The sequence below is a fragment of the Pelodiscus sinensis genome, unplaced genomic scaffold (assembly GCF_049634645.1).
Source record: "Pelodiscus sinensis isolate JC-2024 unplaced genomic scaffold, ASM4963464v1 ctg59, whole genome shotgun sequence".
Classification (NCBI taxonomy): domain Eukaryota; kingdom Metazoa; phylum Chordata; order Testudines; family Trionychidae; genus Pelodiscus; species Pelodiscus sinensis.
The window spans coordinates 722,838-743,109 of NW_027465846.1; the positions used below are offsets into that span (position 1 = coordinate 722,838).

Genomic DNA, 20,272 nt, shown 5'->3' on the forward strand with positions numbered 1-20,272 from the left:
CCCACAGCCATGAGGCGAGCTCTGGGAAGGCAGTTCCATAGGACATTGGTGAGAGTGAAACGCCTGCAAACTGCAAGGCAGCTTTTTGCAAACCGCCGTCACTGGGACTCACACACTCTAAGTTCAACTCCCCGATTTAAGAAAAACACGACGGCAAAAGAAGCCCAAACGTGCCACTGCGGCTACGCCTCCAAGAAAGAGTAGAGACAAAGAGACATGTGGAAGTCAAGCCCTCCGGAGTAAAACAGAACAGGACGTCAAGGCTGGCGAGGCAAGTGTAAAAGGATAACCAGGCAGGCCAAGCTGGGATTTGAAGAGCCACTTGCAAAAGACTCAAAAAAAGCACCTCAGAAGCAAGAGGGCTGGCCGGTCGAGGGGCTACCGCAGCCCCCAAGGAAGGCCGGGCGGTGGCAACGTGCATTCTCTGCACTGATCTCTGTTGCAGAGGCCGGGAGGCAGAGTCCCACCAGTCTGAGGAACCGTCCTGGTGAAGGTGCCCGGCGCGGTGGGTTTGGAACAAACGAATACAGTCAACAGCTCCACATCGCCAGGGCCAGCTGACAAGCCCCCAAGCCTTCAGAAGAAAGTCAAATGGGAAACTGCAGAACAGCGGACTGTGAGGTGTAAGCTCGTGCTTAGACCAGCCGCTGCGCCAGGCGACCTTGGGGGGTTAAAAAAGGCTCCGGTGGGGATCCCGGCCATGCCAGGCCGGAGCCCCATTTCGGTAGCAAACGGGTTGAAAGGACAGTAAAGACCAGAACGACCCGCCGTGGAGGTGAGCAAGGTCTGTAGGGGGAAGAGTCCACGCAGCTTTTGTACGGGGCAGTCCTGCCTCGCCGAGCGACTGGCATTGGGTGGGGGCCCAACACGGCCGGGCGAGGGGCCCAGCGGGTATCACGCACTGGGACCCTCCGGACGCCTTTGCCAAGGTCCCTCCCCAGCAGCTCTGAGCAGAGCAGCCAGTCGGGGCGTGAGCGGGATCTGCAGCTGGTGAAAAGGTAAGAAGTCTCCCTGTTAGTCTGTAACTTTAAAAACAACCAGGAGTCCTGTGGCACCTTCGCCCTGGTCTGCACGAGGGAGTCACTTGGAAATAACAGGTGGCGCCTCCGCATTACCAAGCCCGTCATTTCAAAATCGCAGGCCGCTTATTAGAACTCTGTAGAAGAACTAGAGGACACCACATGAAATTAATGGGTAGCAGGTTTAAAACGAATAAAAGAAAGTTCTTCACACAGCGCATAGTCAACCTGTGGAACTCCTTGCCAGAGGAAGCTGTGAAGGCTAGGACTATAACAGCGTTTAAAGAGAAGCTGGATAATTTCATGGAGGTTAGGTCCATAAAAGGCTACTAGCCAGGGGATAAAATGGTGTCCCTGGCCTCTGTTTGTCAGAGGCTGGAGAGGGATGGCAGGAGACAAATCGCTTGATCACTGTCTTTGGTCCACCCCCTCTGGGGCACCTGGTGCTGGCCACTGTCGGCAGACAGGATACTGGGCTAGATGGACCTTTGGTCTGACCCAGTACGGCCGTTCTTACGTTCTTATATTCTGTACTTCCGCTGTCCTCGGGTCATGCCGCTCATTCTGACACAGTTCTTTCAAAATACAAGGGGGATGCTACTCCGGCATCCCTGTAAACCTCATTGCACGAGGAGCCAGGGACGGTTCTGAATAGCGCTCTATTTCGAAATTTGGCACGGGGTGGTGTGATGTCATGGGGGTGCTGTCTGCTTTTGTCATCCTGTGTGTGCTCTGGTGTCGCATTCGCCGTTTGTCTCATGGGGTTCTATGTGAGCCTACTGTCCTATGCTGCCCTGTAGCAATGCTGTGTGTGGGTGTAAGTGTGCCTCAGTTTCCCCGGGCCCTGCAGCACTAGCTGCATGAGGAGGGGGAGGCTGGGTATGACTCACTAGGGAAGTATGTTCAGTCTCTCACCTCCTGAGGCCCAAGTGACAGCAGATAACACCTTGGGCCTGGAAGCAGGACAATGGAAAGGTATAAATACCTGCTGGAAAGGTATAACAAGTGGGGTTCCACAGGGGTCTGTTTTGGGACCAGCTCTGTTCAATATCTACATCAATGATTTAGATATTGGCATAGAGAGGACGCTTATTAAGTTTGCAGGTGATCCCAAGCTGGGAGGGGTTGTGACTGCTCTGGAGGATAGGGTCAGAATTCAAAATGATCTGGACAAATTGGAGAAATGGTCGGAGGTAAACAGGATGAAGTTTAATAAAGACAAATGCAAAGTGCGCCACTCAGGAAGGAACAATCCATTCCACACACACAGAATGGGAAGCGACTGTCTAGGAAGGAGAACGGCAGAAAGGGATCTAGGGCTCAGAGTGGATCACAAGCTAAATATGAGTCAACAGTGTGATGCTGTTGCAAAAAAAGCAAATATGATTCTGGGATGTATTACCAGGTGTGTTGTGAGCAAGACACGAGGAGTCATTCTTCCGCTCTGCTCTGCGCTGGTTAGGCCTCAGTTGGAGTATTGTGTCCAGTTCTGGGCACCACATTTCAGGAAAGATGTGGAGAAATTGGAGAGGGTCCAGAGAAGAGCAACAAGAATGATTAAAGGTCTAGAGAACATGAGCTAGGAGGGAAGAGTGAAGGAATTGGGCTTGTTTAGTTCAGAAAAGAGAAGATTGAGGGGGGACATGAGAGCGGTTTTCAGGTATCTAAAAGGGTGTCATAAGGAAGAGGGAGAAAAGTTGTTCCCCTTGGCCTGTGAGGATAGAACAAGAAGCAATGGGCTTGAACTGCAGCAAGGGGGGTTTAGGTTGGACGTTAGGAAAAAGTTCCTGTCAGGGTGGTCAAACACTGGAATCAATTGCCCAGGGAGGTTGTGGAATCCCCATCTCTGGAGATATTGAAGAGCAGGTTAGATAAATGTCTATCAGGGATGGTCTAGTCCATGGGTTCCTGTGAAGAAATTCCGGGGGGGGGCATGAGGCAACCCAGCCTCCCCACCCCCATCAAGTTTTGCTCCCCCGCTCATTTTCTTTTTTTTTCCTCAACAAGTTTTGCTGCTTTTTTTTTTGTCGGGAGGGGGGGGGGGTGGGCGGGAGGTTTTTTCAAACATCAAGAACGGGGGCGTGATGCCGAAAAGCGTGGGAACCACTGATCTGGATGGTGCTTGGTCCTGCCGTGAGGGCGGGGGACTGGACTCGATGGCCTCTCGAGGTCCCTTCCAGTCCTAGGATTCGATGATTAATGGAGAAGGCAGGGCTGCCTGGGCGAGTGAGCAGTGGCTGGGGAGGGGGGGCAGTCTCAGCTAGGCAGGATAAGGAGAGGGGACTGAGAGCACAAAGGGGGGTTCAGGGCCCGTGAGCCCCCCCCCCCCTCCGAGAGGAATAAGGCTGTCTGGGATCGGTGCCTGTGCTAACTGTGTCACTGAACCAAGCAACCCCTCTACTCTACTGGCCGGCTGAGAGTCAATCTGGCTGCAGACGGGGGTGCAGGGTCGGGTGCCCCCCGACGCGCCGTCACAGGTGGACAGCGCCAGATTTCGAAATACGCTATTTCAAAATGAACTCGTAAGAAGCGACGCAATTGGCCTGGCTCAACTTGCGTAGCTTCTTCCGAGCGACGGCTGCCGTGTAGACGCACCTTCCGCTGCTGCTATTTCGAAATAACGCCCCCCCCAGACTCATTCGAAGGAATGACTTCCCAGCGCTTCCTGGAGCTCTACGGCGAGGTGGCGTGTCCACATTACGGGAGCCTGCCTGGGACTCGTGTCGCGGCTCCCCCGAAGTGGGGACACGCTCTTTCGATGGTGTTATTCCGGGAGTTTGTATTTCGACTGTAGTTATTTCGAAATAATTTCTGTGCGTAGACATGCCCAGGGAGACTAACAAAAGCTCCCGAGGGGAAGCCGGGTGAGTCTGTAACTAGACGATTCGTTGGTGTTTACGTTTTTCCAGTCACAGTGGTTCCCAAACTTTTCGGCATCACGCCCCCTTTTTGATTTTTGAGACATCTTCACGCCCTTCCCCCCCAAAAAATAGCAGCAACACGGTTTTTTTTCCCCCTCAACAAAAGGAACTGACCGGGATCTAAAAAGAAAAATGCAGCAAAACTTGTTTAAAAAAAAAAAGAAAAAGATTGCCCTTTTAAGAGCAGAGCGGGCATTTTGAAGTCTGCCCTGCACCGGAGCGGACGGAGGAACCGAGCTCTTTCTTGGGGGTAGGGATATTGATGGAGCGGGGGGGCTGATTCACTTCGTACCCCCCCTGGAATTTCTTCATGCCTGGGGGGCACGCCCCCCAGTTTGGGAACCCATGGTAGCAGCACCTTCAAGACTAACAAAACAGGTAGATGGGACCCACTTCTTCAGACGGTTAAAAGGTAGGAAAGGCTGGGTAGGAAGAAAGAGTCAGCGGGGGCAACGTTTGCAGACACTGCCCAGTGACTGCAGAGAATTGCGTCCAAAGCAGATGCGCAAAAGGGCTCTCATAAAACTGGGTGACAGGGCAAGGAACTGGCAGACAAGATGCAACCATGGGCAGTGGCCATCCAAAAAGCAAATGGGGTGTTAAGGCCTAGTAGCAAAGGGAAGACAACAAAAATGAGCAAGGGTGGGGAACCGCTTCCGCGCCAGGAGAGATGAGCAAGACTGGGACCGCACAGTTTACAGACGCGCCGGGGATACGGCAGGGATCTCCGAACGGCGTGGCGAAAGGCCAGAGGGAAGCGTTACTTACACCTTCACGTAACACACCAACCAGCGGTTGCCCACTGAAATTAACAGGCAGGGGGTTTTAAACCATCCACAGGCAGTATTTCTTGGCACAACGCACAGTCGACCTGTGGAACTCCTTGCTGGAGGATGCTGCGAAGGCCGGGCTCAAAAAAGAATGAGACCAGTTCTTGGAGGCTAGCTCTAGCATTGGCTACTAGCCAAGTTGACCAGGGAGGTAACGCCTGGCTCCGGGTGTCCCTAAACCTCGGACTGCCAGGACCTGAGAGCACTCAATACGTTGTCCTGTTCTGTTCTTTCCCTCTGGAGCTCCTGGCTTTCTGACATGCCAGTGGCCCCACTGGGCAAGGGGTCTGACGGGAAGGGCCCCGTCGAAGGGCTCCCTGTCCAAGGTTGTCTCTAGCCAAGGGGGTGTCCCTGTCGGCAGACACTCACCTGGTGGATCTCCTGCCAGCCGTTCTCGTCCACGGTTCCGATGTGCGCCTGGTTGTAGAGCAGCAGCTCACAGCACCGTGGGTCGCCCCCCACCATGGCTGTGTGGTACAGGGGGGTGAGGCCTCGCCGGTCCTTGTAGTTGGGCGAGCCCCCAAGGTCCAGTAGCGCCTGGGGAGGCGAGGAGCAAAGATATGGGGGAGTGAGATGGGGTGGACACGGCAGACACTGTACAGCCACTGGGTCCGTGCATGCAGCACACACTGCACCGTGCACTGCAGCCACACTGCATCAGCACCCACACTGTGTTCCGCGCACTGCACCACACACGACATATGCACTGTGGAGCCCAGGCTGCATCCGCACTGCATCAGCACACACAATGTGTGCACTGCATCCACACGCACTGTCAGCAGGCTCTGCACCAACACTTGCCACATTTGCTGCATGCCCACACTGCACAACACACACGCCATGTGCATTGCACAACACACACATGCTGGCTATCCACTGCGTCTCACACACCACACAACAAACACTGCATATGCACTGTGGCAGCACATGCTCCTCCATACGCATTGTACAGCATACACTGCATTGACTGCATATACAGAACACCCTCACTGCATCTGTGTATGCAGTGTATCAGCCCACACTGCATTTGCTGCATGCCCATTGTGTCAGCGCTCACTGTATAGCACACACTGCACACTGCACGTCAAGTTATCACTACATGTACTACACTGCACTCACTGCCACAGGCACTGGCACACTATACTGCATATGCACCATACACACACGATTCACTGCCCAGCATCCACCCCGCACTGCCCTCAACCCGCCCACACTGCATATGCACTGCACACTCCAGACTGCCCACACACTGCCATGCTGGCACACTGCATCGGCATGTTTCACGCTATATCTTGAGACAAAGGGACTGGGCTGGTTGGGGGAGCCTCATGCCCTTTCCGAGTAACGAATGCCGTCAGGCCCAAACCTCCGACAGCCGGGGGATGCCATGGTACGGTTTGTGTCCACTACATGTGTCTAGGGGTAAGTCACTTTGGTAGACTCTGTCGACCTTAAGAACTGCTGGGGTGTTTCGGAGAGGGGGGAAGTGTCTTCGGACCCCTTTCCCCTCCCCCCAAAAGGCACAGCATATTTCGAAGGGCCCCGAGTCAGCCTGCAGATCTGACAGCATTAAGAAGTGAGGTCCTAGACACCGAAAGGGCTTCCCCAGCTATAGCAAAGTGACTGCTCCGCTAGATAATGCACAACGCAGGGAGAAAGAGACCGAGATTCGCCGCATCGTCGCGCACTGCCCTCAGCCACTTTGCCCACACGGCATGCGCACTGCACCAATGCACACTGCAACTGCCTACCCGCTGCCCACTGTACTGTGCACACACTGCACCAATGCACACAGCAACTGCCTGCCTGCCGCACACTGCTCACTGTACTGTGCACACACTGCAACAATGCACACTGCAACTGCCTGCCTGCCGCACACTGCTCACTGTACTGTGCACACACTGCACCAATGCACACAGCAACTGCCTACCCGCCGTACACTGCTCACTGTACTGTGCACACACTGCAACAATGCACACTGCAACTGCCTGCCTGCCGCACACTGCTCACTGTACTGTGCACACACTGCAACAATGCACACTGCAACTGCCTGCCTGCCGCACACTGCTCACTGTACTGTGCACATACTGCAACAATGCACACTGCAACTGCCTACCCACTGCACACTGCTCACTGTACTGTGCACACACTGCAACAATGCACACAGCAACTGCCTGCCTGCCGCACACTGCTCACTGTACTGTGCACACACTGCAACAATGCACACAGCAACTGCCTACCCACTGCACACTGCTCACTGTACTGTGCACACACTGCAACAATGCACACTGCAACTGCCTGCCTGCCGCACACTGCTCACTGTACTGTGCACACACTGCAACAATGCACACTGCAATTGCCTGCCTGCCGCACACTGCTCACTGTACTGTGCAGCACCGCACATACCCGTGCATTACACGTGCGTTGCAACAATACATACTGTAACACTCTGCCCACTGACTGTGCACACACTGCCCCCATAGACTGCCTGGGCCCCACCTAAGCATACACTGCACCCACGCTCATCCATGGCAGCCCCTCTCCCCAGCGACACTGTATCTGCACACTGCTTCAGGAGCAAGCACTGCATCCTCACACTGTGCCCACACTGCACATGTTGCCTTGGCCCACACTGCACCTGCTCTCCACACAGATCCTTCAGGCACGCTCCTCCCCATCTGGGCCATGCAGCATTGGGAGAGATTGGGGAGCAGATGACGGCTGACTGTATCATCAGGGTCATGTAGCGCGTGGTGCACACTGCCAGTGCAGCGCAGTGAGGGTCGGGTGGCAGGGGGTCTGTACCGTCAGGGCCGTGTAGCGCCAGGTGCACACTGCCCAGTACAGCGCAGTGAGGAGTCAGGGGGCAGGGCTGTGTAGCGCCAGGTGCACACTGCCCGGTGCAGCGCAGTGAGGGGTCGGGCGGCAGGGGCTCTGTACCGTCAGGGTCGTGTAGCGCCGGGTGCACACTGCCCGGTGCAGCGCAGTGAGGGGTCAGGCGGCAGGGGGTCTGTACCGTCAGGGTCGTGTAGTGCCGGGTGCACACTGCCCAGTGCAGTGCAGTAAGGGGTCGGGCGGCAGGGGGTCTGTACCGTCAGGGCCGTGTAGCGCCAGGTGCACACTGCCCGGTGCAGCGCAGTGAGGGGTCAGGCGGCAGGGGGTCTGTACCGTCAGGGTCGTGTAGTGCCGGGTGCACACTGCCCAGTGCAGTGCAGTAAGGGGTCGGGCGGCAGGGGGTCTGTACCGTCAGGGCCATGTAGCGCCGGGTGCACACTGCCCGGTGCAGCGCAGTGAGGGGTCGGGCGGCAGGGGGTCTGTACCGTCAGGGCCGTGTAGTGCCGGGTGCACACTGCCCAGTGCAGTGCAGTAAGGGGTCGGGCGGCAGGGGGTCTGTACCGTCAGGGCCGTGTAGCGCCAGGTGCACACTGCCCAGTGCAGTGCAGTAAGGGGTCGGGCGGCAGGGGGTCTGTACCGTCAGGGCCGTGTAGTGCCGGGTGCACACTGCCCGGTGCAGCGCAGTGAGGGGTCGGGCGGCAGGGGGTCTGTACCGTCAGGGCCGTGTAGCGCCAGGTGCACACTGCCCAGTGCAGTGCAGTAAGGGGTCGGGCGGCAGGGGGTCTGTACCGTCAGGGCCGTGTAATGCCGGGTGCACACTGCCCAGTGCAGTGCAGTAAGGGGTCGGGCGGCAGGGGGTCTGTACCGTCAGGGCCGTGTAGCGCCGGGTGCACACTGCCCGGTGCAGTGCGGTGGCTCCGTCCCGGGCCCGGAAATCGATGTGAGCCCCCCCGAGGCAGAGCAGCCGGATCACGTCCACGGTGCCCTCCAACTGGGCTGCCAGCGTCAGCGGAGTCTCTGCAGGGGAGAAGCAGAGCATAGCGGCATCACCGAGGCAGGGGAAAGCTGGACAAAAACAGCCCCCCCCCCCCCGCTGCCTGCACATGCAGCCCCCATCCCGGCACTCACCTCCCGTGTCCGAGTCGTGGTAGTTGGGGTCCAGGCCTTTGTCCAGAAGCCGCGCCACCTTCTCCACCGCGCCATGCTGCACGTACTCCAAGAACTTCTTCAGACCAGTCTGTGGGGTGGGGGCGGGGGGCAGGGAGAGGTGAGAGCCTGGGGAGGGGCGGGGATGGGGGGAGACGGCTACGGGGCTGCATCACACGCAGGCAGCCCGTTCTCAGGACAGCGGGCGGAACGGGGCGGGCGGGGTGGGCAGGAACTGGGGCGTTGGGTTCCTTGCCTTGGGATTAAACACCGGGCCGGCTGGAGCAGGCCGTCCTGACGGGAGAACCACAGAGCTGGTCCCATCTGGTCCCAGCCCTGGTACCCAGCTGATGTGGACTGGTGAGATTGGGGGCAGAGAGGGGGACTGCAGTGGGGGGACCTGGGAGCAAGGAGAGATAGGGAGAGACAATGGGAGGACAAGAGAGAGACCGGAAGTGAGGTGCCGTGGGGGGGGGGGGTTGGGACAGGTGGGGGGGGCCAAGGTGTGGGGGCGGGGCACTTACCTTGGTGTGCAGTTTCGCCAGCTGCTTCTCATCCAGGTTGGTCTGTTTGTAAACCCGGGTCTTGTAGCGGAACTAGCCAGGGGAGGGGGGAAGGGGCGGAGTCAGCACACCCTGCGACCCCAGAGCTCCTCCCCCTCTCACATAGCCCCTCCCCTCTGCCTATGGCTTCACTGGCAAACCCCTCCCCCTTGTGATTGCAACCCTCCCCTGCCCACCAAGCCCCTCCCCCTTGAATCCATAGCCCCTCCCCTGCCTACCAAATCGGCCTGGAACCTCTCCCCTGCCTACAATTCCCATCAGAGCTCCCACCTATCCTCTAAGCCCCTCCCACTTGTGCCCATAGCCCCTCCCCTGCCCACCAAGCCCCTCCCCCTCGTGCCCAGAGGCCCCCGCTGCGCCGTGGGGGCGAGGCACCTCGAGGTAGGGCACGCCCTTCTCGAAGCTCTGGGGGTACTCGCGCAGCAGCCGCTCCTCGTCCAGGAACTTGGCGTCGCGCCCGTTGGTGGCCGGCTGGAAGAGCCCGTAGTTCAGCACGTCCTTCAGGCTCTCGTTGAGGGTGCACAGGATCTGCTGCTTGGCCAGCCAGATGGCCGCGTCCGGGTTGAAGCGCAGGCATTTCTGGGGGGCGAGAGAGCAGGCAGGGAGGCCTGAGTCGGCGGGGAGGGGGGGCAGGTGGAGGGTGGCCATGCAGTCACCCCTGGGGTGGGTGCTGCTCAGATGGGGACCCCCCCCCCGATGCCGGGATGCAGCCACCTCTGGGGTGTGTCTCTTTACAGGGGGACCCCGGCCTGGCTCCGAGGTGCAGCCACCTCTGGGGTGAGTGGCAGGGGCTAGCCCCAGAGGGACCCTGGCCTGGTGCGGACCATGAAGGGAGAGCAGCCCCTGTGGAGACCCCACCCCATTCTCTACAGCCTCTCCCGGCCCCCCAGCCCCACCCCAGGGGCCTCCCCCAGGCTCAGACGGGGGCCTAGGCAACCGGCGTGCCAGCAGAACCGGACCCGTCGCCAAGGAGATGACAATTTGTGATCCATAGCAACTGTTTCCATGGTGCGCCTGTGAGCAGCGAGGGGACCTGGACGGGACAGATTGGGGGGGGAGGGAGGCCTCAGGACCCTGGGCAGGAATGGGGCCCACCCCCTACCTATGGGGGAGAGGGATCGGAAACTGGGCCCGAGCAGGGAGGATACATGGGAACGGGGGGGGGGGGGCAGAATCCTGCAGGGGGCACAGCTAGAGTGGGGCAGCTCCCGCACTGCGGCTCCCCCTTCCCGCAGCCCCAGATCAAAGGGCCCAGCGGGGGGAGGAGGAAGGCGGCGGGGGGGGGGAGGGGGTTCGCCTGACACTAGCTCCGTGTCCTGAATTCTCAGCTAAGGGGGGGGGGGGCTTTGTTTCGGCTCCTGCTGAAACCAGGATTCATCCAATTCTGCTAATGACCCCCCCAGGGAGCAGGGGGGGGTGGAGATGAAGGGGGAGGGGAAAGGAGGAGCTGGAGGGGGGATACAAGGACAGAAGAAAGGCAGAAATGGGGGAGAGGGGCACTGGGGGGGGTGCAGGACGGGGGAAGCCTGGGGGAGGGGCATGGAGTGGGGGGAAGGGGAAGGCTGGGGGAGGGGAGGGAGCCAGGCAGCAGGGATGGGGTGGCAGGGGGAGAGGTAGGGGCATACAGTGCAGGGGAGAGCTGGTGGGAAAAAGGGAAAGGAGCATTTTCCCTGGAAGACTCCTCTCTGGCTCCTTCCTTGCCCCCCCCCCAAGTGCGGTGCCCCCTCCCCCCCGCCACTCGCCGTCTGGGGCAAAGCGGGGCCGGTGCCCCCTGCCCTCCTCACCGTCTGGTGCAGATCCGGGATGCCGATCCGAAAGACCATCATACTGAAACGGGCGTCGTCGGGCACCGACATGGGGGGCCCCTGGGTCCTGCGGTCCAGGGGGCCGGGGCTGGGGCCGGGGGGGCCGTCACGGGAGCTCTCGGAGTCCGACTCCCCCTCGGGATACTCCGAGACCCTCTCCTCCTCGCTGGACCCGGGGCTCCGGGGCATCGTCCCACATCACAGGCCAGCTGGGGGGCAGAGCGAGAGGGGGGAGGTCAGCCCGGGCCAGAGGGCAGGACATGGGGGGGGACACAGCAGGCTGCCCTCCCCCCTTGCGGACCCACACACTGGTTACAGGGCCCCAGACTTTAGACACACTCACACCCCGGCCATAATCCCCCCCCAGCCTCTCCCCTGCCCCCCACCTCTCTCGACACCCCCCCAGACCTGACTGGTGACTTTGTGGGTCCTTGTCCCAGTTCTGCCCGGCACCTGGGGCCTTGCGATCTGGAGCAGCCCTTCCCAGCGCCCCGCCCCACGCCTGGGACATCTGCCCCACTTTCTGCTCTCCCGCCACCGGCTAAAATTAGCCGGGGAAGGACAAAGCATTCAGAGCAGAGCCCTGGGCCCCCCACTCGGCTACCCACCGGGGGGAGCCCAGAGCCCCACAGAAAACCAGCAACGGGCAGACGGGGTTCTCTAGGGGGGTGGGGGCTGGGCAGATGGGGTTCTTGGGGGGCGCGGGGGCTGGGCAGACTGAGATGCATCTCCTTGCCATCGGCCCACGGCCCTTAGCGGCCTTAGGGAGCTGCACCCCAGGGCACCTTCTCTCCCCCCCACCGTGAGGGGGTGCCCAGGGGCATAAAGGGGAGGGGAGGTGGGAAAGAGAGAGCCAGGGTGGGAGGGAGGCACCATGGGGGATGCACACAGGGCGCGGGGCGACAGACGGACAGGGGTGTGCACAGGGGAGGAGGGACAGACGGATGGGAGAGCACAGGGGAGACAGGGCAGGAGGCCAGAGGGGTGGAGGGCTGCCCCCCATGGCAGCTCAGCCCCCCCTGCTCCAGCCACAGGCTTCCCCACGGGTACAGCCCAGAGCGGGGGAGCTGCTCCAACCATCCTGCCCCCCCCCCACCTAAGGTGCCCCCAGGCCTGGTTCCTGCCCCCTCTTCCTCTGCTGACAGGGCAGTCCCCAAGGCTGCCCCCAGCCCCTGGATACCCCCCTCCCCAAGCAGGCCTGAGGCCTGGCTTCCATCCCTGCCTGGAGGTTTCCATGGAGACAGACAGACAGCCATCAAAGCACCCGGCTCCCTCTGCCTCCAGCAGGGCTCCCTCCAGGGGACCCGCCGGGCAGCCCCCCCGCCCCAACCCGGGAGAGAACCCACAAGTCCTCCCCCCCAGCCCCCTAGAGCCCCCCCCTAACCCGGGAGAGAACCCACGAGTCCTCCCCCCCAGCCCCCTAGAGTCCCCCCCTAACCCGGGAGAGAACCCACAAGTCCTCCCCCCCAGCCCCCTAGAGCCCCCCCCTAACCCGGGAGAGAACCCACGAGTCCTCCCCCCCAGCCTCCTAGAGCCCCCCCCGCCCCTAACCCGGGAGAGAACCCACGAGTCCTCCCCCCCAGCCCCCTAGAGTCCCCCCCTAACCCGGGAGAGAACCCACGAGTCCTCCCCCCCACCCGTAACCTGGGAGAGAACCCACGAGTCCTCCCCCCAGCCCCCTAGAGCCCCCCCACCCCTAACCCAGGAGAGAACCCACGAGTCCTCCCCCCCAGCCCCCTAGAGCCCCCCCCACCCGTAACCTGGGAGAGAACCCACGAGTCCTCCCCCCCGCCCCCTAGAACCTCCCCCGCCCCTAACTCAGGAGAGAACCCACAAGTCCTCCCCCCCAGCCCCCTAGAGCCCCCCCCACCCCTAACCCGGGAGAGAACCCACGAGTCCTCCCCCCCAACCCTCTAAAGCCCCCCCCTCCAGCCTAACCCGGGAGAGAACCCAGGAGTCCTGCCCCCCCACAACCCACTAGAGCCCCCCCACCCGTAACCTGGGAGAGAACCCACGAGTCCTCCCCCCACAACCCACTAGAGCCCCCCCAACCCAGAAGAGAACCCAGGAGTCCTGCCCCCCCACAACCCACTAGAGCCCCCCCCAACCCGGGAGAGAACCCAGGAGTCCTACCCCCCCCCACAACCCACTAGAGCCCCCCCCCAACCCAGGAGAGAACCCACGAGTCCTCCCCCCCAACCCTCTAAAGCCCCCCCCTCCAGCCTAACCCGGGAGAGAACCCAGGAGTCCTGCCCCCCCACAACCCACTAGAGCCCCCCCACCCGTAACCTGGGAGAGAACCCACGAGTCCTCCCCCCACAACCCACTAGAGCCCCCCCAACCCAGAAGAGAACCCAGGAGTCCTGCCCCCCCACAACCCACTAGAGCCCCCCCCAACCCAGGAGAGGACCCAGGAGTCCTGCCTGGCTCCCAACCCCCCAACCCACTAGAGCCCCCTGCCCCCTCTCCTCTCCCACCCTGGAGGTCTCTGAGCATTGGGCTGCCCCCTGCCCTTCCCAGTGTTTCACTGCCACCAGCCACGCCCCACAGCATTTCCTGCGGGGGCTGGACCGGGCCAGAGGGGGAGACGTGAGGCTGCCCAGCAAAGGGGGGTCTGGCAGGTCACAGGGCGAGCAACACCCCACCTCCCCAGAACTGCCGCTGCACCCTGTCTTGTGACCTCTATGACCTGCCACCCTACTGCCCTCTGCCCCCACAGGGCCCGAACTTGCCCCAGCTGGTCCCCTGGGCGGGACGGGGGGGTGCTGATCCATTTCCCCCTGGGCTTAGCCCCCCTAAGCCAAGCAGAGGATCACACCCCTACACACGAACTGCGGGGCCTACCACCCCCGCTGTCCCCAAAAGAGACGCTCACATGGGTACACACACATGCTCTGGCATGCTCGTGCGCACATCTGCACCTGCCACACAGCGCGTGTGTGCACAGTGCTGCATTCAGCAAGGGCACGCACACTCACTGCTGCATTCCGTGCACACACTCGCACATGCATGCATGGCTGCATTCCATGCACTCACACACACACACACATACACTCCCAGCTGTGTTGAGTGCACACACTTACACGCGCACAAGCATTGCTGCGTTCCGTGCATGCACACTCGCACATGCATGCATGGCTGCATTCCATGCACTCACACACACACACACATACACTCCCAGCTGTGTTGAGTGCACACACTTACACGCGCACAAGCATTGCTGCGTTCCGTGCATGCACACTCGCACTGCTGCGTTCTGTGCACTCCCACATGTACACTCACTGCTGCATTCTGTGCACACACTCGCACACACACACACGCGCGCGCACGGCTGCATTCCGTGTACAAGCACACACACACAGAGGCACTGCTGCATTCAGTGAACACACACACACGCCAACATTACTGCACACACACGGCTGCATTCCGTGCGCACACACACACACACACACAGACTGCTGCACTGAGCGTGCGCGCTCACACACACACGCGCACACGCAGACATGTGCTCTCAGAAGCATGAATCAAAGGCGCGGCTGCTAAGAATAGCCCAGCACGGCTGGAGCACAGAGAAGGCCCCGGTGCAGGCGCCTGCCAAGGACACAGAGCACCTGGGGGGGGCGGAGAGATGGGACACAGCCTGCCCACACGTGGGGAAACACGGACCAAAGTGTCCGGGTTGGGGGGGTTGGTACCGAATGGAACCCAGCTTGCCTCCAGCAGAAATAGATCTGTCAGATACTACAGGAGTCAGGGAAAGAGAGAGTGTGTAAGTGATGCAGGGGGGGGGGGGGGTGGCGGGGGGGAGAGACATGGGGGTGGGGATAGATAGATAGATAGATAGATAGATAGATAGATAGATAGATAGGTGGGTGGGGATAGATAGATAGATAGAGGGGGTGGGCGGGGATAGATAGATAGATAGATAGATAGATAGATAGATAGATAGATAGATAGATAGATAGATAGATAGATAGATAGATAGAGGGGGTGGGTGGGGATAGATAGATAGATAGATAGATAGATAGATAGATAGATAGGGTGGGGAAAGAAAGAAAGAAAGAAAGAAAGAAAGAAAGAAAGAAAGAAAGAAAGAAAGAAAGAAAGAAAGAAAGAAAGAAAGAAAGAAAGAAAGAAAGAATCCCCCCCCCCCCAGTTTATGAAGGACGTGAATGGTTAACCCGAGAGTGAGGCTTACCAGTTCTGGATAACTGGTGGGGTCCAGAGTAGCTCCCCACCCGCCATGGTCAGAGGGCTGTGCCGGAGCAGCCCCTGTCTGTGGTTCCTCCACCACCACCACAGCCCCCCTCTAATCGGTGAAAGGGGGATGAACATGGCGGGATGCCGGGCTATGTGTGGGGAGGGACATGCGGGGAGATGGCTGGCTGGATCAAGGGGCGCGGGGGGCATGGATGGAAGGGTGGACAGATGGACGCCGGGGGACGGATGGGCGGGCAGGGAAGGGACTGTGGACAATTACACAGAATACAGAGCCAGGCTGAAGGGGGGGGGGTTACACCCCGGTTTAAACGGGATTTTACACCCCGACCGTTCATACATCCCGGATTGCATCCGTCCACCCTTTTCACCCCAGCACGACCCTGGGACTCCAAGTTCAGCATCTGGCTGGGCCCGTTTCTGCCGGCTGGGGCTTTCCGGGACAGTCCTGGGCCCGCCAGCTCTGCTCCTGGCAGTGTGTCCATGCATTTGCCTGAGAACGGGCCCAGCGGCCTCCCGGCCTCGCTCGCCACCCGGCCGACCTTTCTGCCGGCTCCTGATTTGGACTCAGTATTGACTTCCCAATCCTTGAGGAGAGGCTGAGCCCGATACCAGCCCCTAACCCCTCCCCCCCCCCCCCACACACGAGGCTGACTTGTCAGTCGCCAGAGAGAGGGGTGCGTGTGCAGCTGGACAGTCAGAAGCAGGGTGTGAAGTGGGATGGTGGGAGGAAGGGGGATGAACATGGCGGGATGCCGGGCTATGTGTGAGGAGGGACATGCAGGCTGGCTAGAAGGGTGCGGGGGCATAGATGGAAGGGTGGACAGACAGACACCAGGGGATGGATGGGCGGACGGGTGGGCAGGGAAGGGACTGTGCAGAATTACACAGAACACTGAGTCAGCCTGGGAATCTAGATAGGGGACACACAGACCCAGGCAGGGGGTCTATATGGGGACATACAGAGCCAGGCTGAGAGTCTATATGGGGACATACAAAGCCAAGCTAGGGGTCTATATGGGGACACACAGAATCAGGCTGGGGGTTTATATAGGGGACACGCAGAGACAGTCTGGGCTTCAAAGGGGGGACACAGTGAGCAAGGCTGCTGTGACAGGAGAATTTTCTGTGCTTTTGCTACACCTGCCTCAGTTTCCCTCTGTCTTTGCCTTGCTTCCCAGTGGGCCCCCTGGGGATGGGCAGGAGACAGGAGTGATGCCCGCGGGGGGTGGGGTGGGGGAGCCGCCAGAGGCCTGGCTTGTGCGCAAGACGACAGCTCTCACGCGTGGGGCGGAGGGAGAGCCAGAACGGGAGTCCAGGGCCGCTTGGCCGGCGGCAGCGCTGGCTGGCCAGGAGGGACAGCGGCTTTCCCCGGCCGTCTCTGTGCCAAGCTACGGGCTGCCCCTGCCTGACACGGGCAAACCCCAGCGGGGCCTGGAGCCCAGAGGCCGTCTGGGGGCAGAAGAGGAAGCGGGGGAGGGGGTCTCACTGACAGGTTGCCCACGTGCCCATGGGGCCCACGGAGCCAGCGGGGGCAGGGGGTCTGTATATGGGACACAGAGCCAGGCTGGGGGGGGGTCTCTGAACAGGGTACATGGTTGCAGGCAGACGGGGGTGTATTTAGAGCTCTGGGGGGGTCTGTACCTGGGACTCACAAGCTGTCCCGGCTGCCTTTATTCCCCCTTCCTAAATGTCACCTCCCGGATCTGAAATGAAGCCAAAGGACGCCCCCCCCCCTCCCCAGCCTCGCGTGTCTCTCACACACGCGCCTCCACCCGGCCCCACGTGCCCAGCTGTGCACGGACGCCAGGCCCGCGGCGGCCCCGGGACACCTTCCCAGCCACACCCAGGCACCAGCGCCGGCCACGAGGCCCAGCGAGCCACGCCCGTGCGTGGCACCGACCCATGGCCATGCGGAGACAGCTCCCCGTTTGTCCTGCCCTGGCAGCAGAGTCGTGCGTGCACGCAGACGCGTCCCCCGACATTACACCCTTGCGCGTGCATGGAGCTTCACCTGTGGGCACATGCCTGGGCACACCCCTAAAGCCAGAGAGACAGGTGGTGTACAAAGAGGCACGCGCTTCCACAAAGGTGGGGACAGCAATACACCGGGCTGCACACACTCAGAGGTCAGCGTGCACTCTGAGATAATCATAGTGAGAGAATGTATGCACACACCCAGAGAACACACACACATGCACAGGCATGCACACACACACAATTAGTGTGTGCACACACCAAGAGAGAATACACACATGGATATTGTATGCACAGAGCCAGAAAGAGAACACACACATGCACAGGCATGCACACCCACGGATAATGTGTGCACACACCCAGAGATATGCACAGATGTGCATGCACACACTCACACAAAGAGCCATGCACACATGTGGATAACACGCACACTCAGAGAGCACACACACACAGGGATGCACACACACACAGATATTGTGTGCACACACCCAGAGAACACACACACATGCACAGGCATGCACGCACCCACAGATAGTGTGTGCACACACCAAGGAAGAATACACACAGGGATATTGTATGAACACAGCGAGAATGAGAACACACACATGCACGGGCATGCACACCCATGGATAATGTGTGCACACACCCAGAGAAATGCACATATGTGCATGCACACACTCACACAAAGAGCCATGCACACATGTGGATAACACACACACCCAGATAGAACACACACACAAATAACTTGCGCACGGCATGCACGCCCAGAGATATGCACATATGTTCATTGCCACACACAGACGCTGAGTTTACACCCCCCCCCCGAGACAGCCGCATCCCCGCACACACATCACGAATGCCCACACAGCCAGAAATATGCACACACGCACTCCCAGCGATAACGCCCTGCACGCACACACCGAGAGAGATCCCCATGGCTGCCTGCACACATACACCCGAGCTCTCCCTCTCACACATCTATGCATGCGTGTGCCCCCCCGCCACACACACACACACACACACACACACACACACACGCCTGCTGCACATGTGCACCTGCTGTTCCCAGACAGCCTCCCGCATGGTTCTCATTCATTCCCCCCCCCCCACCGCATGGTGCTGTTCCCCGCCCCCCCTCCGCCTGTCTCATCCCCCCCCCCCCCACCGCCCCCAAGCAGGGAAGCTGGAACAGTTTCTGGCGGGGGGTGCTGCAAAGCCCTTGAACAATCAGGGCTTCTGGGTGTCCCCCAGAAACAGCCCTCTGAGCCACAACCCAGGGGCCCGGAGAGACAGGGGGCAGGGGAGATCCCAGGGCAACCCGGGCAGGGACTCCCCACTCCCTCCCCGGGGTACCCCAGACAAAGGCAGCTGATCCCTTCGCTCCCCAAGGCTCCTGAAAGTCATCACCAAGGCCAGGCACACTCCCCTCCCCCGACAGGACCCCAGCCAGACCCTCCCCCCACGGCAGCCCCCCCTCCATTCAGCCCCCCAAGGATACTAGCCAGCCCTTCCCCCGACGGAGACACCAGCCATCCAGACCCATCCCGCCCAGGGACGCCACCCCCTCACTCTTCCCTTCACAGGAACCCTGACCAGCCCCCCCCCCCACCATTCCCGTGTGGGGACCCCGGCCAGGCAACCCCCTGTGCCCCTCCCCCCCACAGCCATCCTGTCTGCAGCCCCACATAGACCCCAGCAATCCACGCCCTTCCCCCGCAAAGTCCCCATTCATCCAACGCCCCCTCACAAAGGGACCCCACCTCCCCTCCCCCAGACGGGACCCCCCAGCCCAGTAAGTCCCCTGCCCGTCGCCCTCCCCTGACCCCCAGCCAGCCCCACTCCCCACACAGAGACCCCCCCGATCGCCCAACCCCCCCGCCTCTCCCCACACAGGGACCCCCGATCGCCCAGCCCTCCCCACACAGAGACCCCCCCCGATCGCCCAGCCCCCCGCCCCGCCCCACACAGAGACCCCCGCCCCGTGGGCTGCCTGCCCCTTACCTGCCGATGGCTGGGGGGGGGCTGGGGCGCGCTCAGTAGGTCTGCCCTGTGGGGGGGACCATGGTGGCGGCCCCCCCCCGCTCTGCCCCCCCCGGGCGATGGGCGGGTGTCTCAGCCCCACGCGCGGCGCGGTCCCGGCCCCTTCCCCATCCCCATCCGCGGGCGGCTGCTCCGCTCCCCGGGATGCGCGCTCGCCCGGCTCCCGCCCCCCCGGGCTTGGATGATGCTCATCTGCCCGCCCCCCGGTACCGCCCACCAGGTGCCAGCCCCCCCGTAACCAGCCCCACCCGGTACTAGCCCCGCCCGCTACCAGCCCCCCCCCCCCGGTACTAGCCCCGCCCGCTACCAGCCCCCCCGGTACCAGCCCCCCCCGGTACTAGCCCCGCCCGCTACCAGCCCCCCCGGTACCAGCCCCCCCCCGGTACTAGCCCCGCCCGCTACCAGCCCCCCCGGTACCAGCCCCACCCGGTACTAGCCCCGCCCGCTACCAGCCCCCCCCCCCGGTACTAGCCCCGCCCGCTACCAGCCCCCCCGGTACCAACCCCCCCCCCGGTACTAGCCCCGCCCGCTACCAGCCCCCCCCCCCGGTACTAGCCCCGCCCGCTACCAGCCTCCCCGGTACCACCCCCCCCCGGTATTAGCCCCGCCCGGTACCAGCCCCCCCATATTAACCCCCCCCGGTACCAGCCCCCCCCGGTACTAGCCCCGCCCGCTACCAGCCCCCCCATATTAACCCCCCCCGTAACCAGCCCCCCCCGGTACTAGCCCCCCCCCGGTACCAGCCCCGCCCCCCCGGTACCAGCCCCCCCCGGTACCATTCCCATGGTATCAGCCCCCCCCCGGTACCAGCCCCCCCGGTACCAGCTCTCCCAGTACTAGCGCCCCCCCCCCCAGTACTAGTCTCACCCGGTACCACCCACCCGATACTAGCTCCCCCCACGGTACCCCCCCCCCCCC

General features: G+C 61.3%; 1 protein-coding gene across 5 annotated transcripts in view; it reads right to left on the reverse strand.

Annotated features, from left to right (window-relative positions):
• The window catches only part of SHANK1 (SH3 and multiple ankyrin repeat domains 1), a 45,321-nt gene extending 25,679 nt beyond the window's left edge, over positions 1 to 19,642 (reverse strand). For 2 of the 5 annotated variants that reach the window (XM_075914880.1, XM_075914878.1), the window contains exons 1-7: positions 19,316 to 19,641; positions 11,099 to 11,328; positions 9,690 to 9,893; positions 9,276 to 9,347; positions 8,734 to 8,842; positions 8,471 to 8,622; positions 5,140 to 5,307 (exon numbers count right to left, since the gene is read on the reverse strand). In XM_075914880.1, coding sequence (XP_075770995.1) covers positions 5,140 to 5,307; positions 8,471 to 8,622; positions 8,734 to 8,842; positions 9,276 to 9,347; positions 9,690 to 9,893; positions 11,099 to 11,308 — 915 coding nt within the window. In that variant the 5' untranslated portion in view covers positions 11,309 to 11,328; positions 19,316 to 19,641. Of the gene's footprint in view, positions 1 to 5,139; positions 5,308 to 7,575; positions 7,590 to 8,470; positions 8,623 to 8,733; positions 8,843 to 9,275; positions 9,348 to 9,689; positions 9,894 to 11,098; positions 11,329 to 11,527; positions 12,466 to 19,315 lie in introns of those variants that run through there. The other 3 variants (XR_012898868.1, XM_075914879.1, XM_075914881.1) reach the window with 3 other exon arrangements.
• Between the last annotated feature and the right edge of the window lie 630 nt (positions 19,643 to 20,272).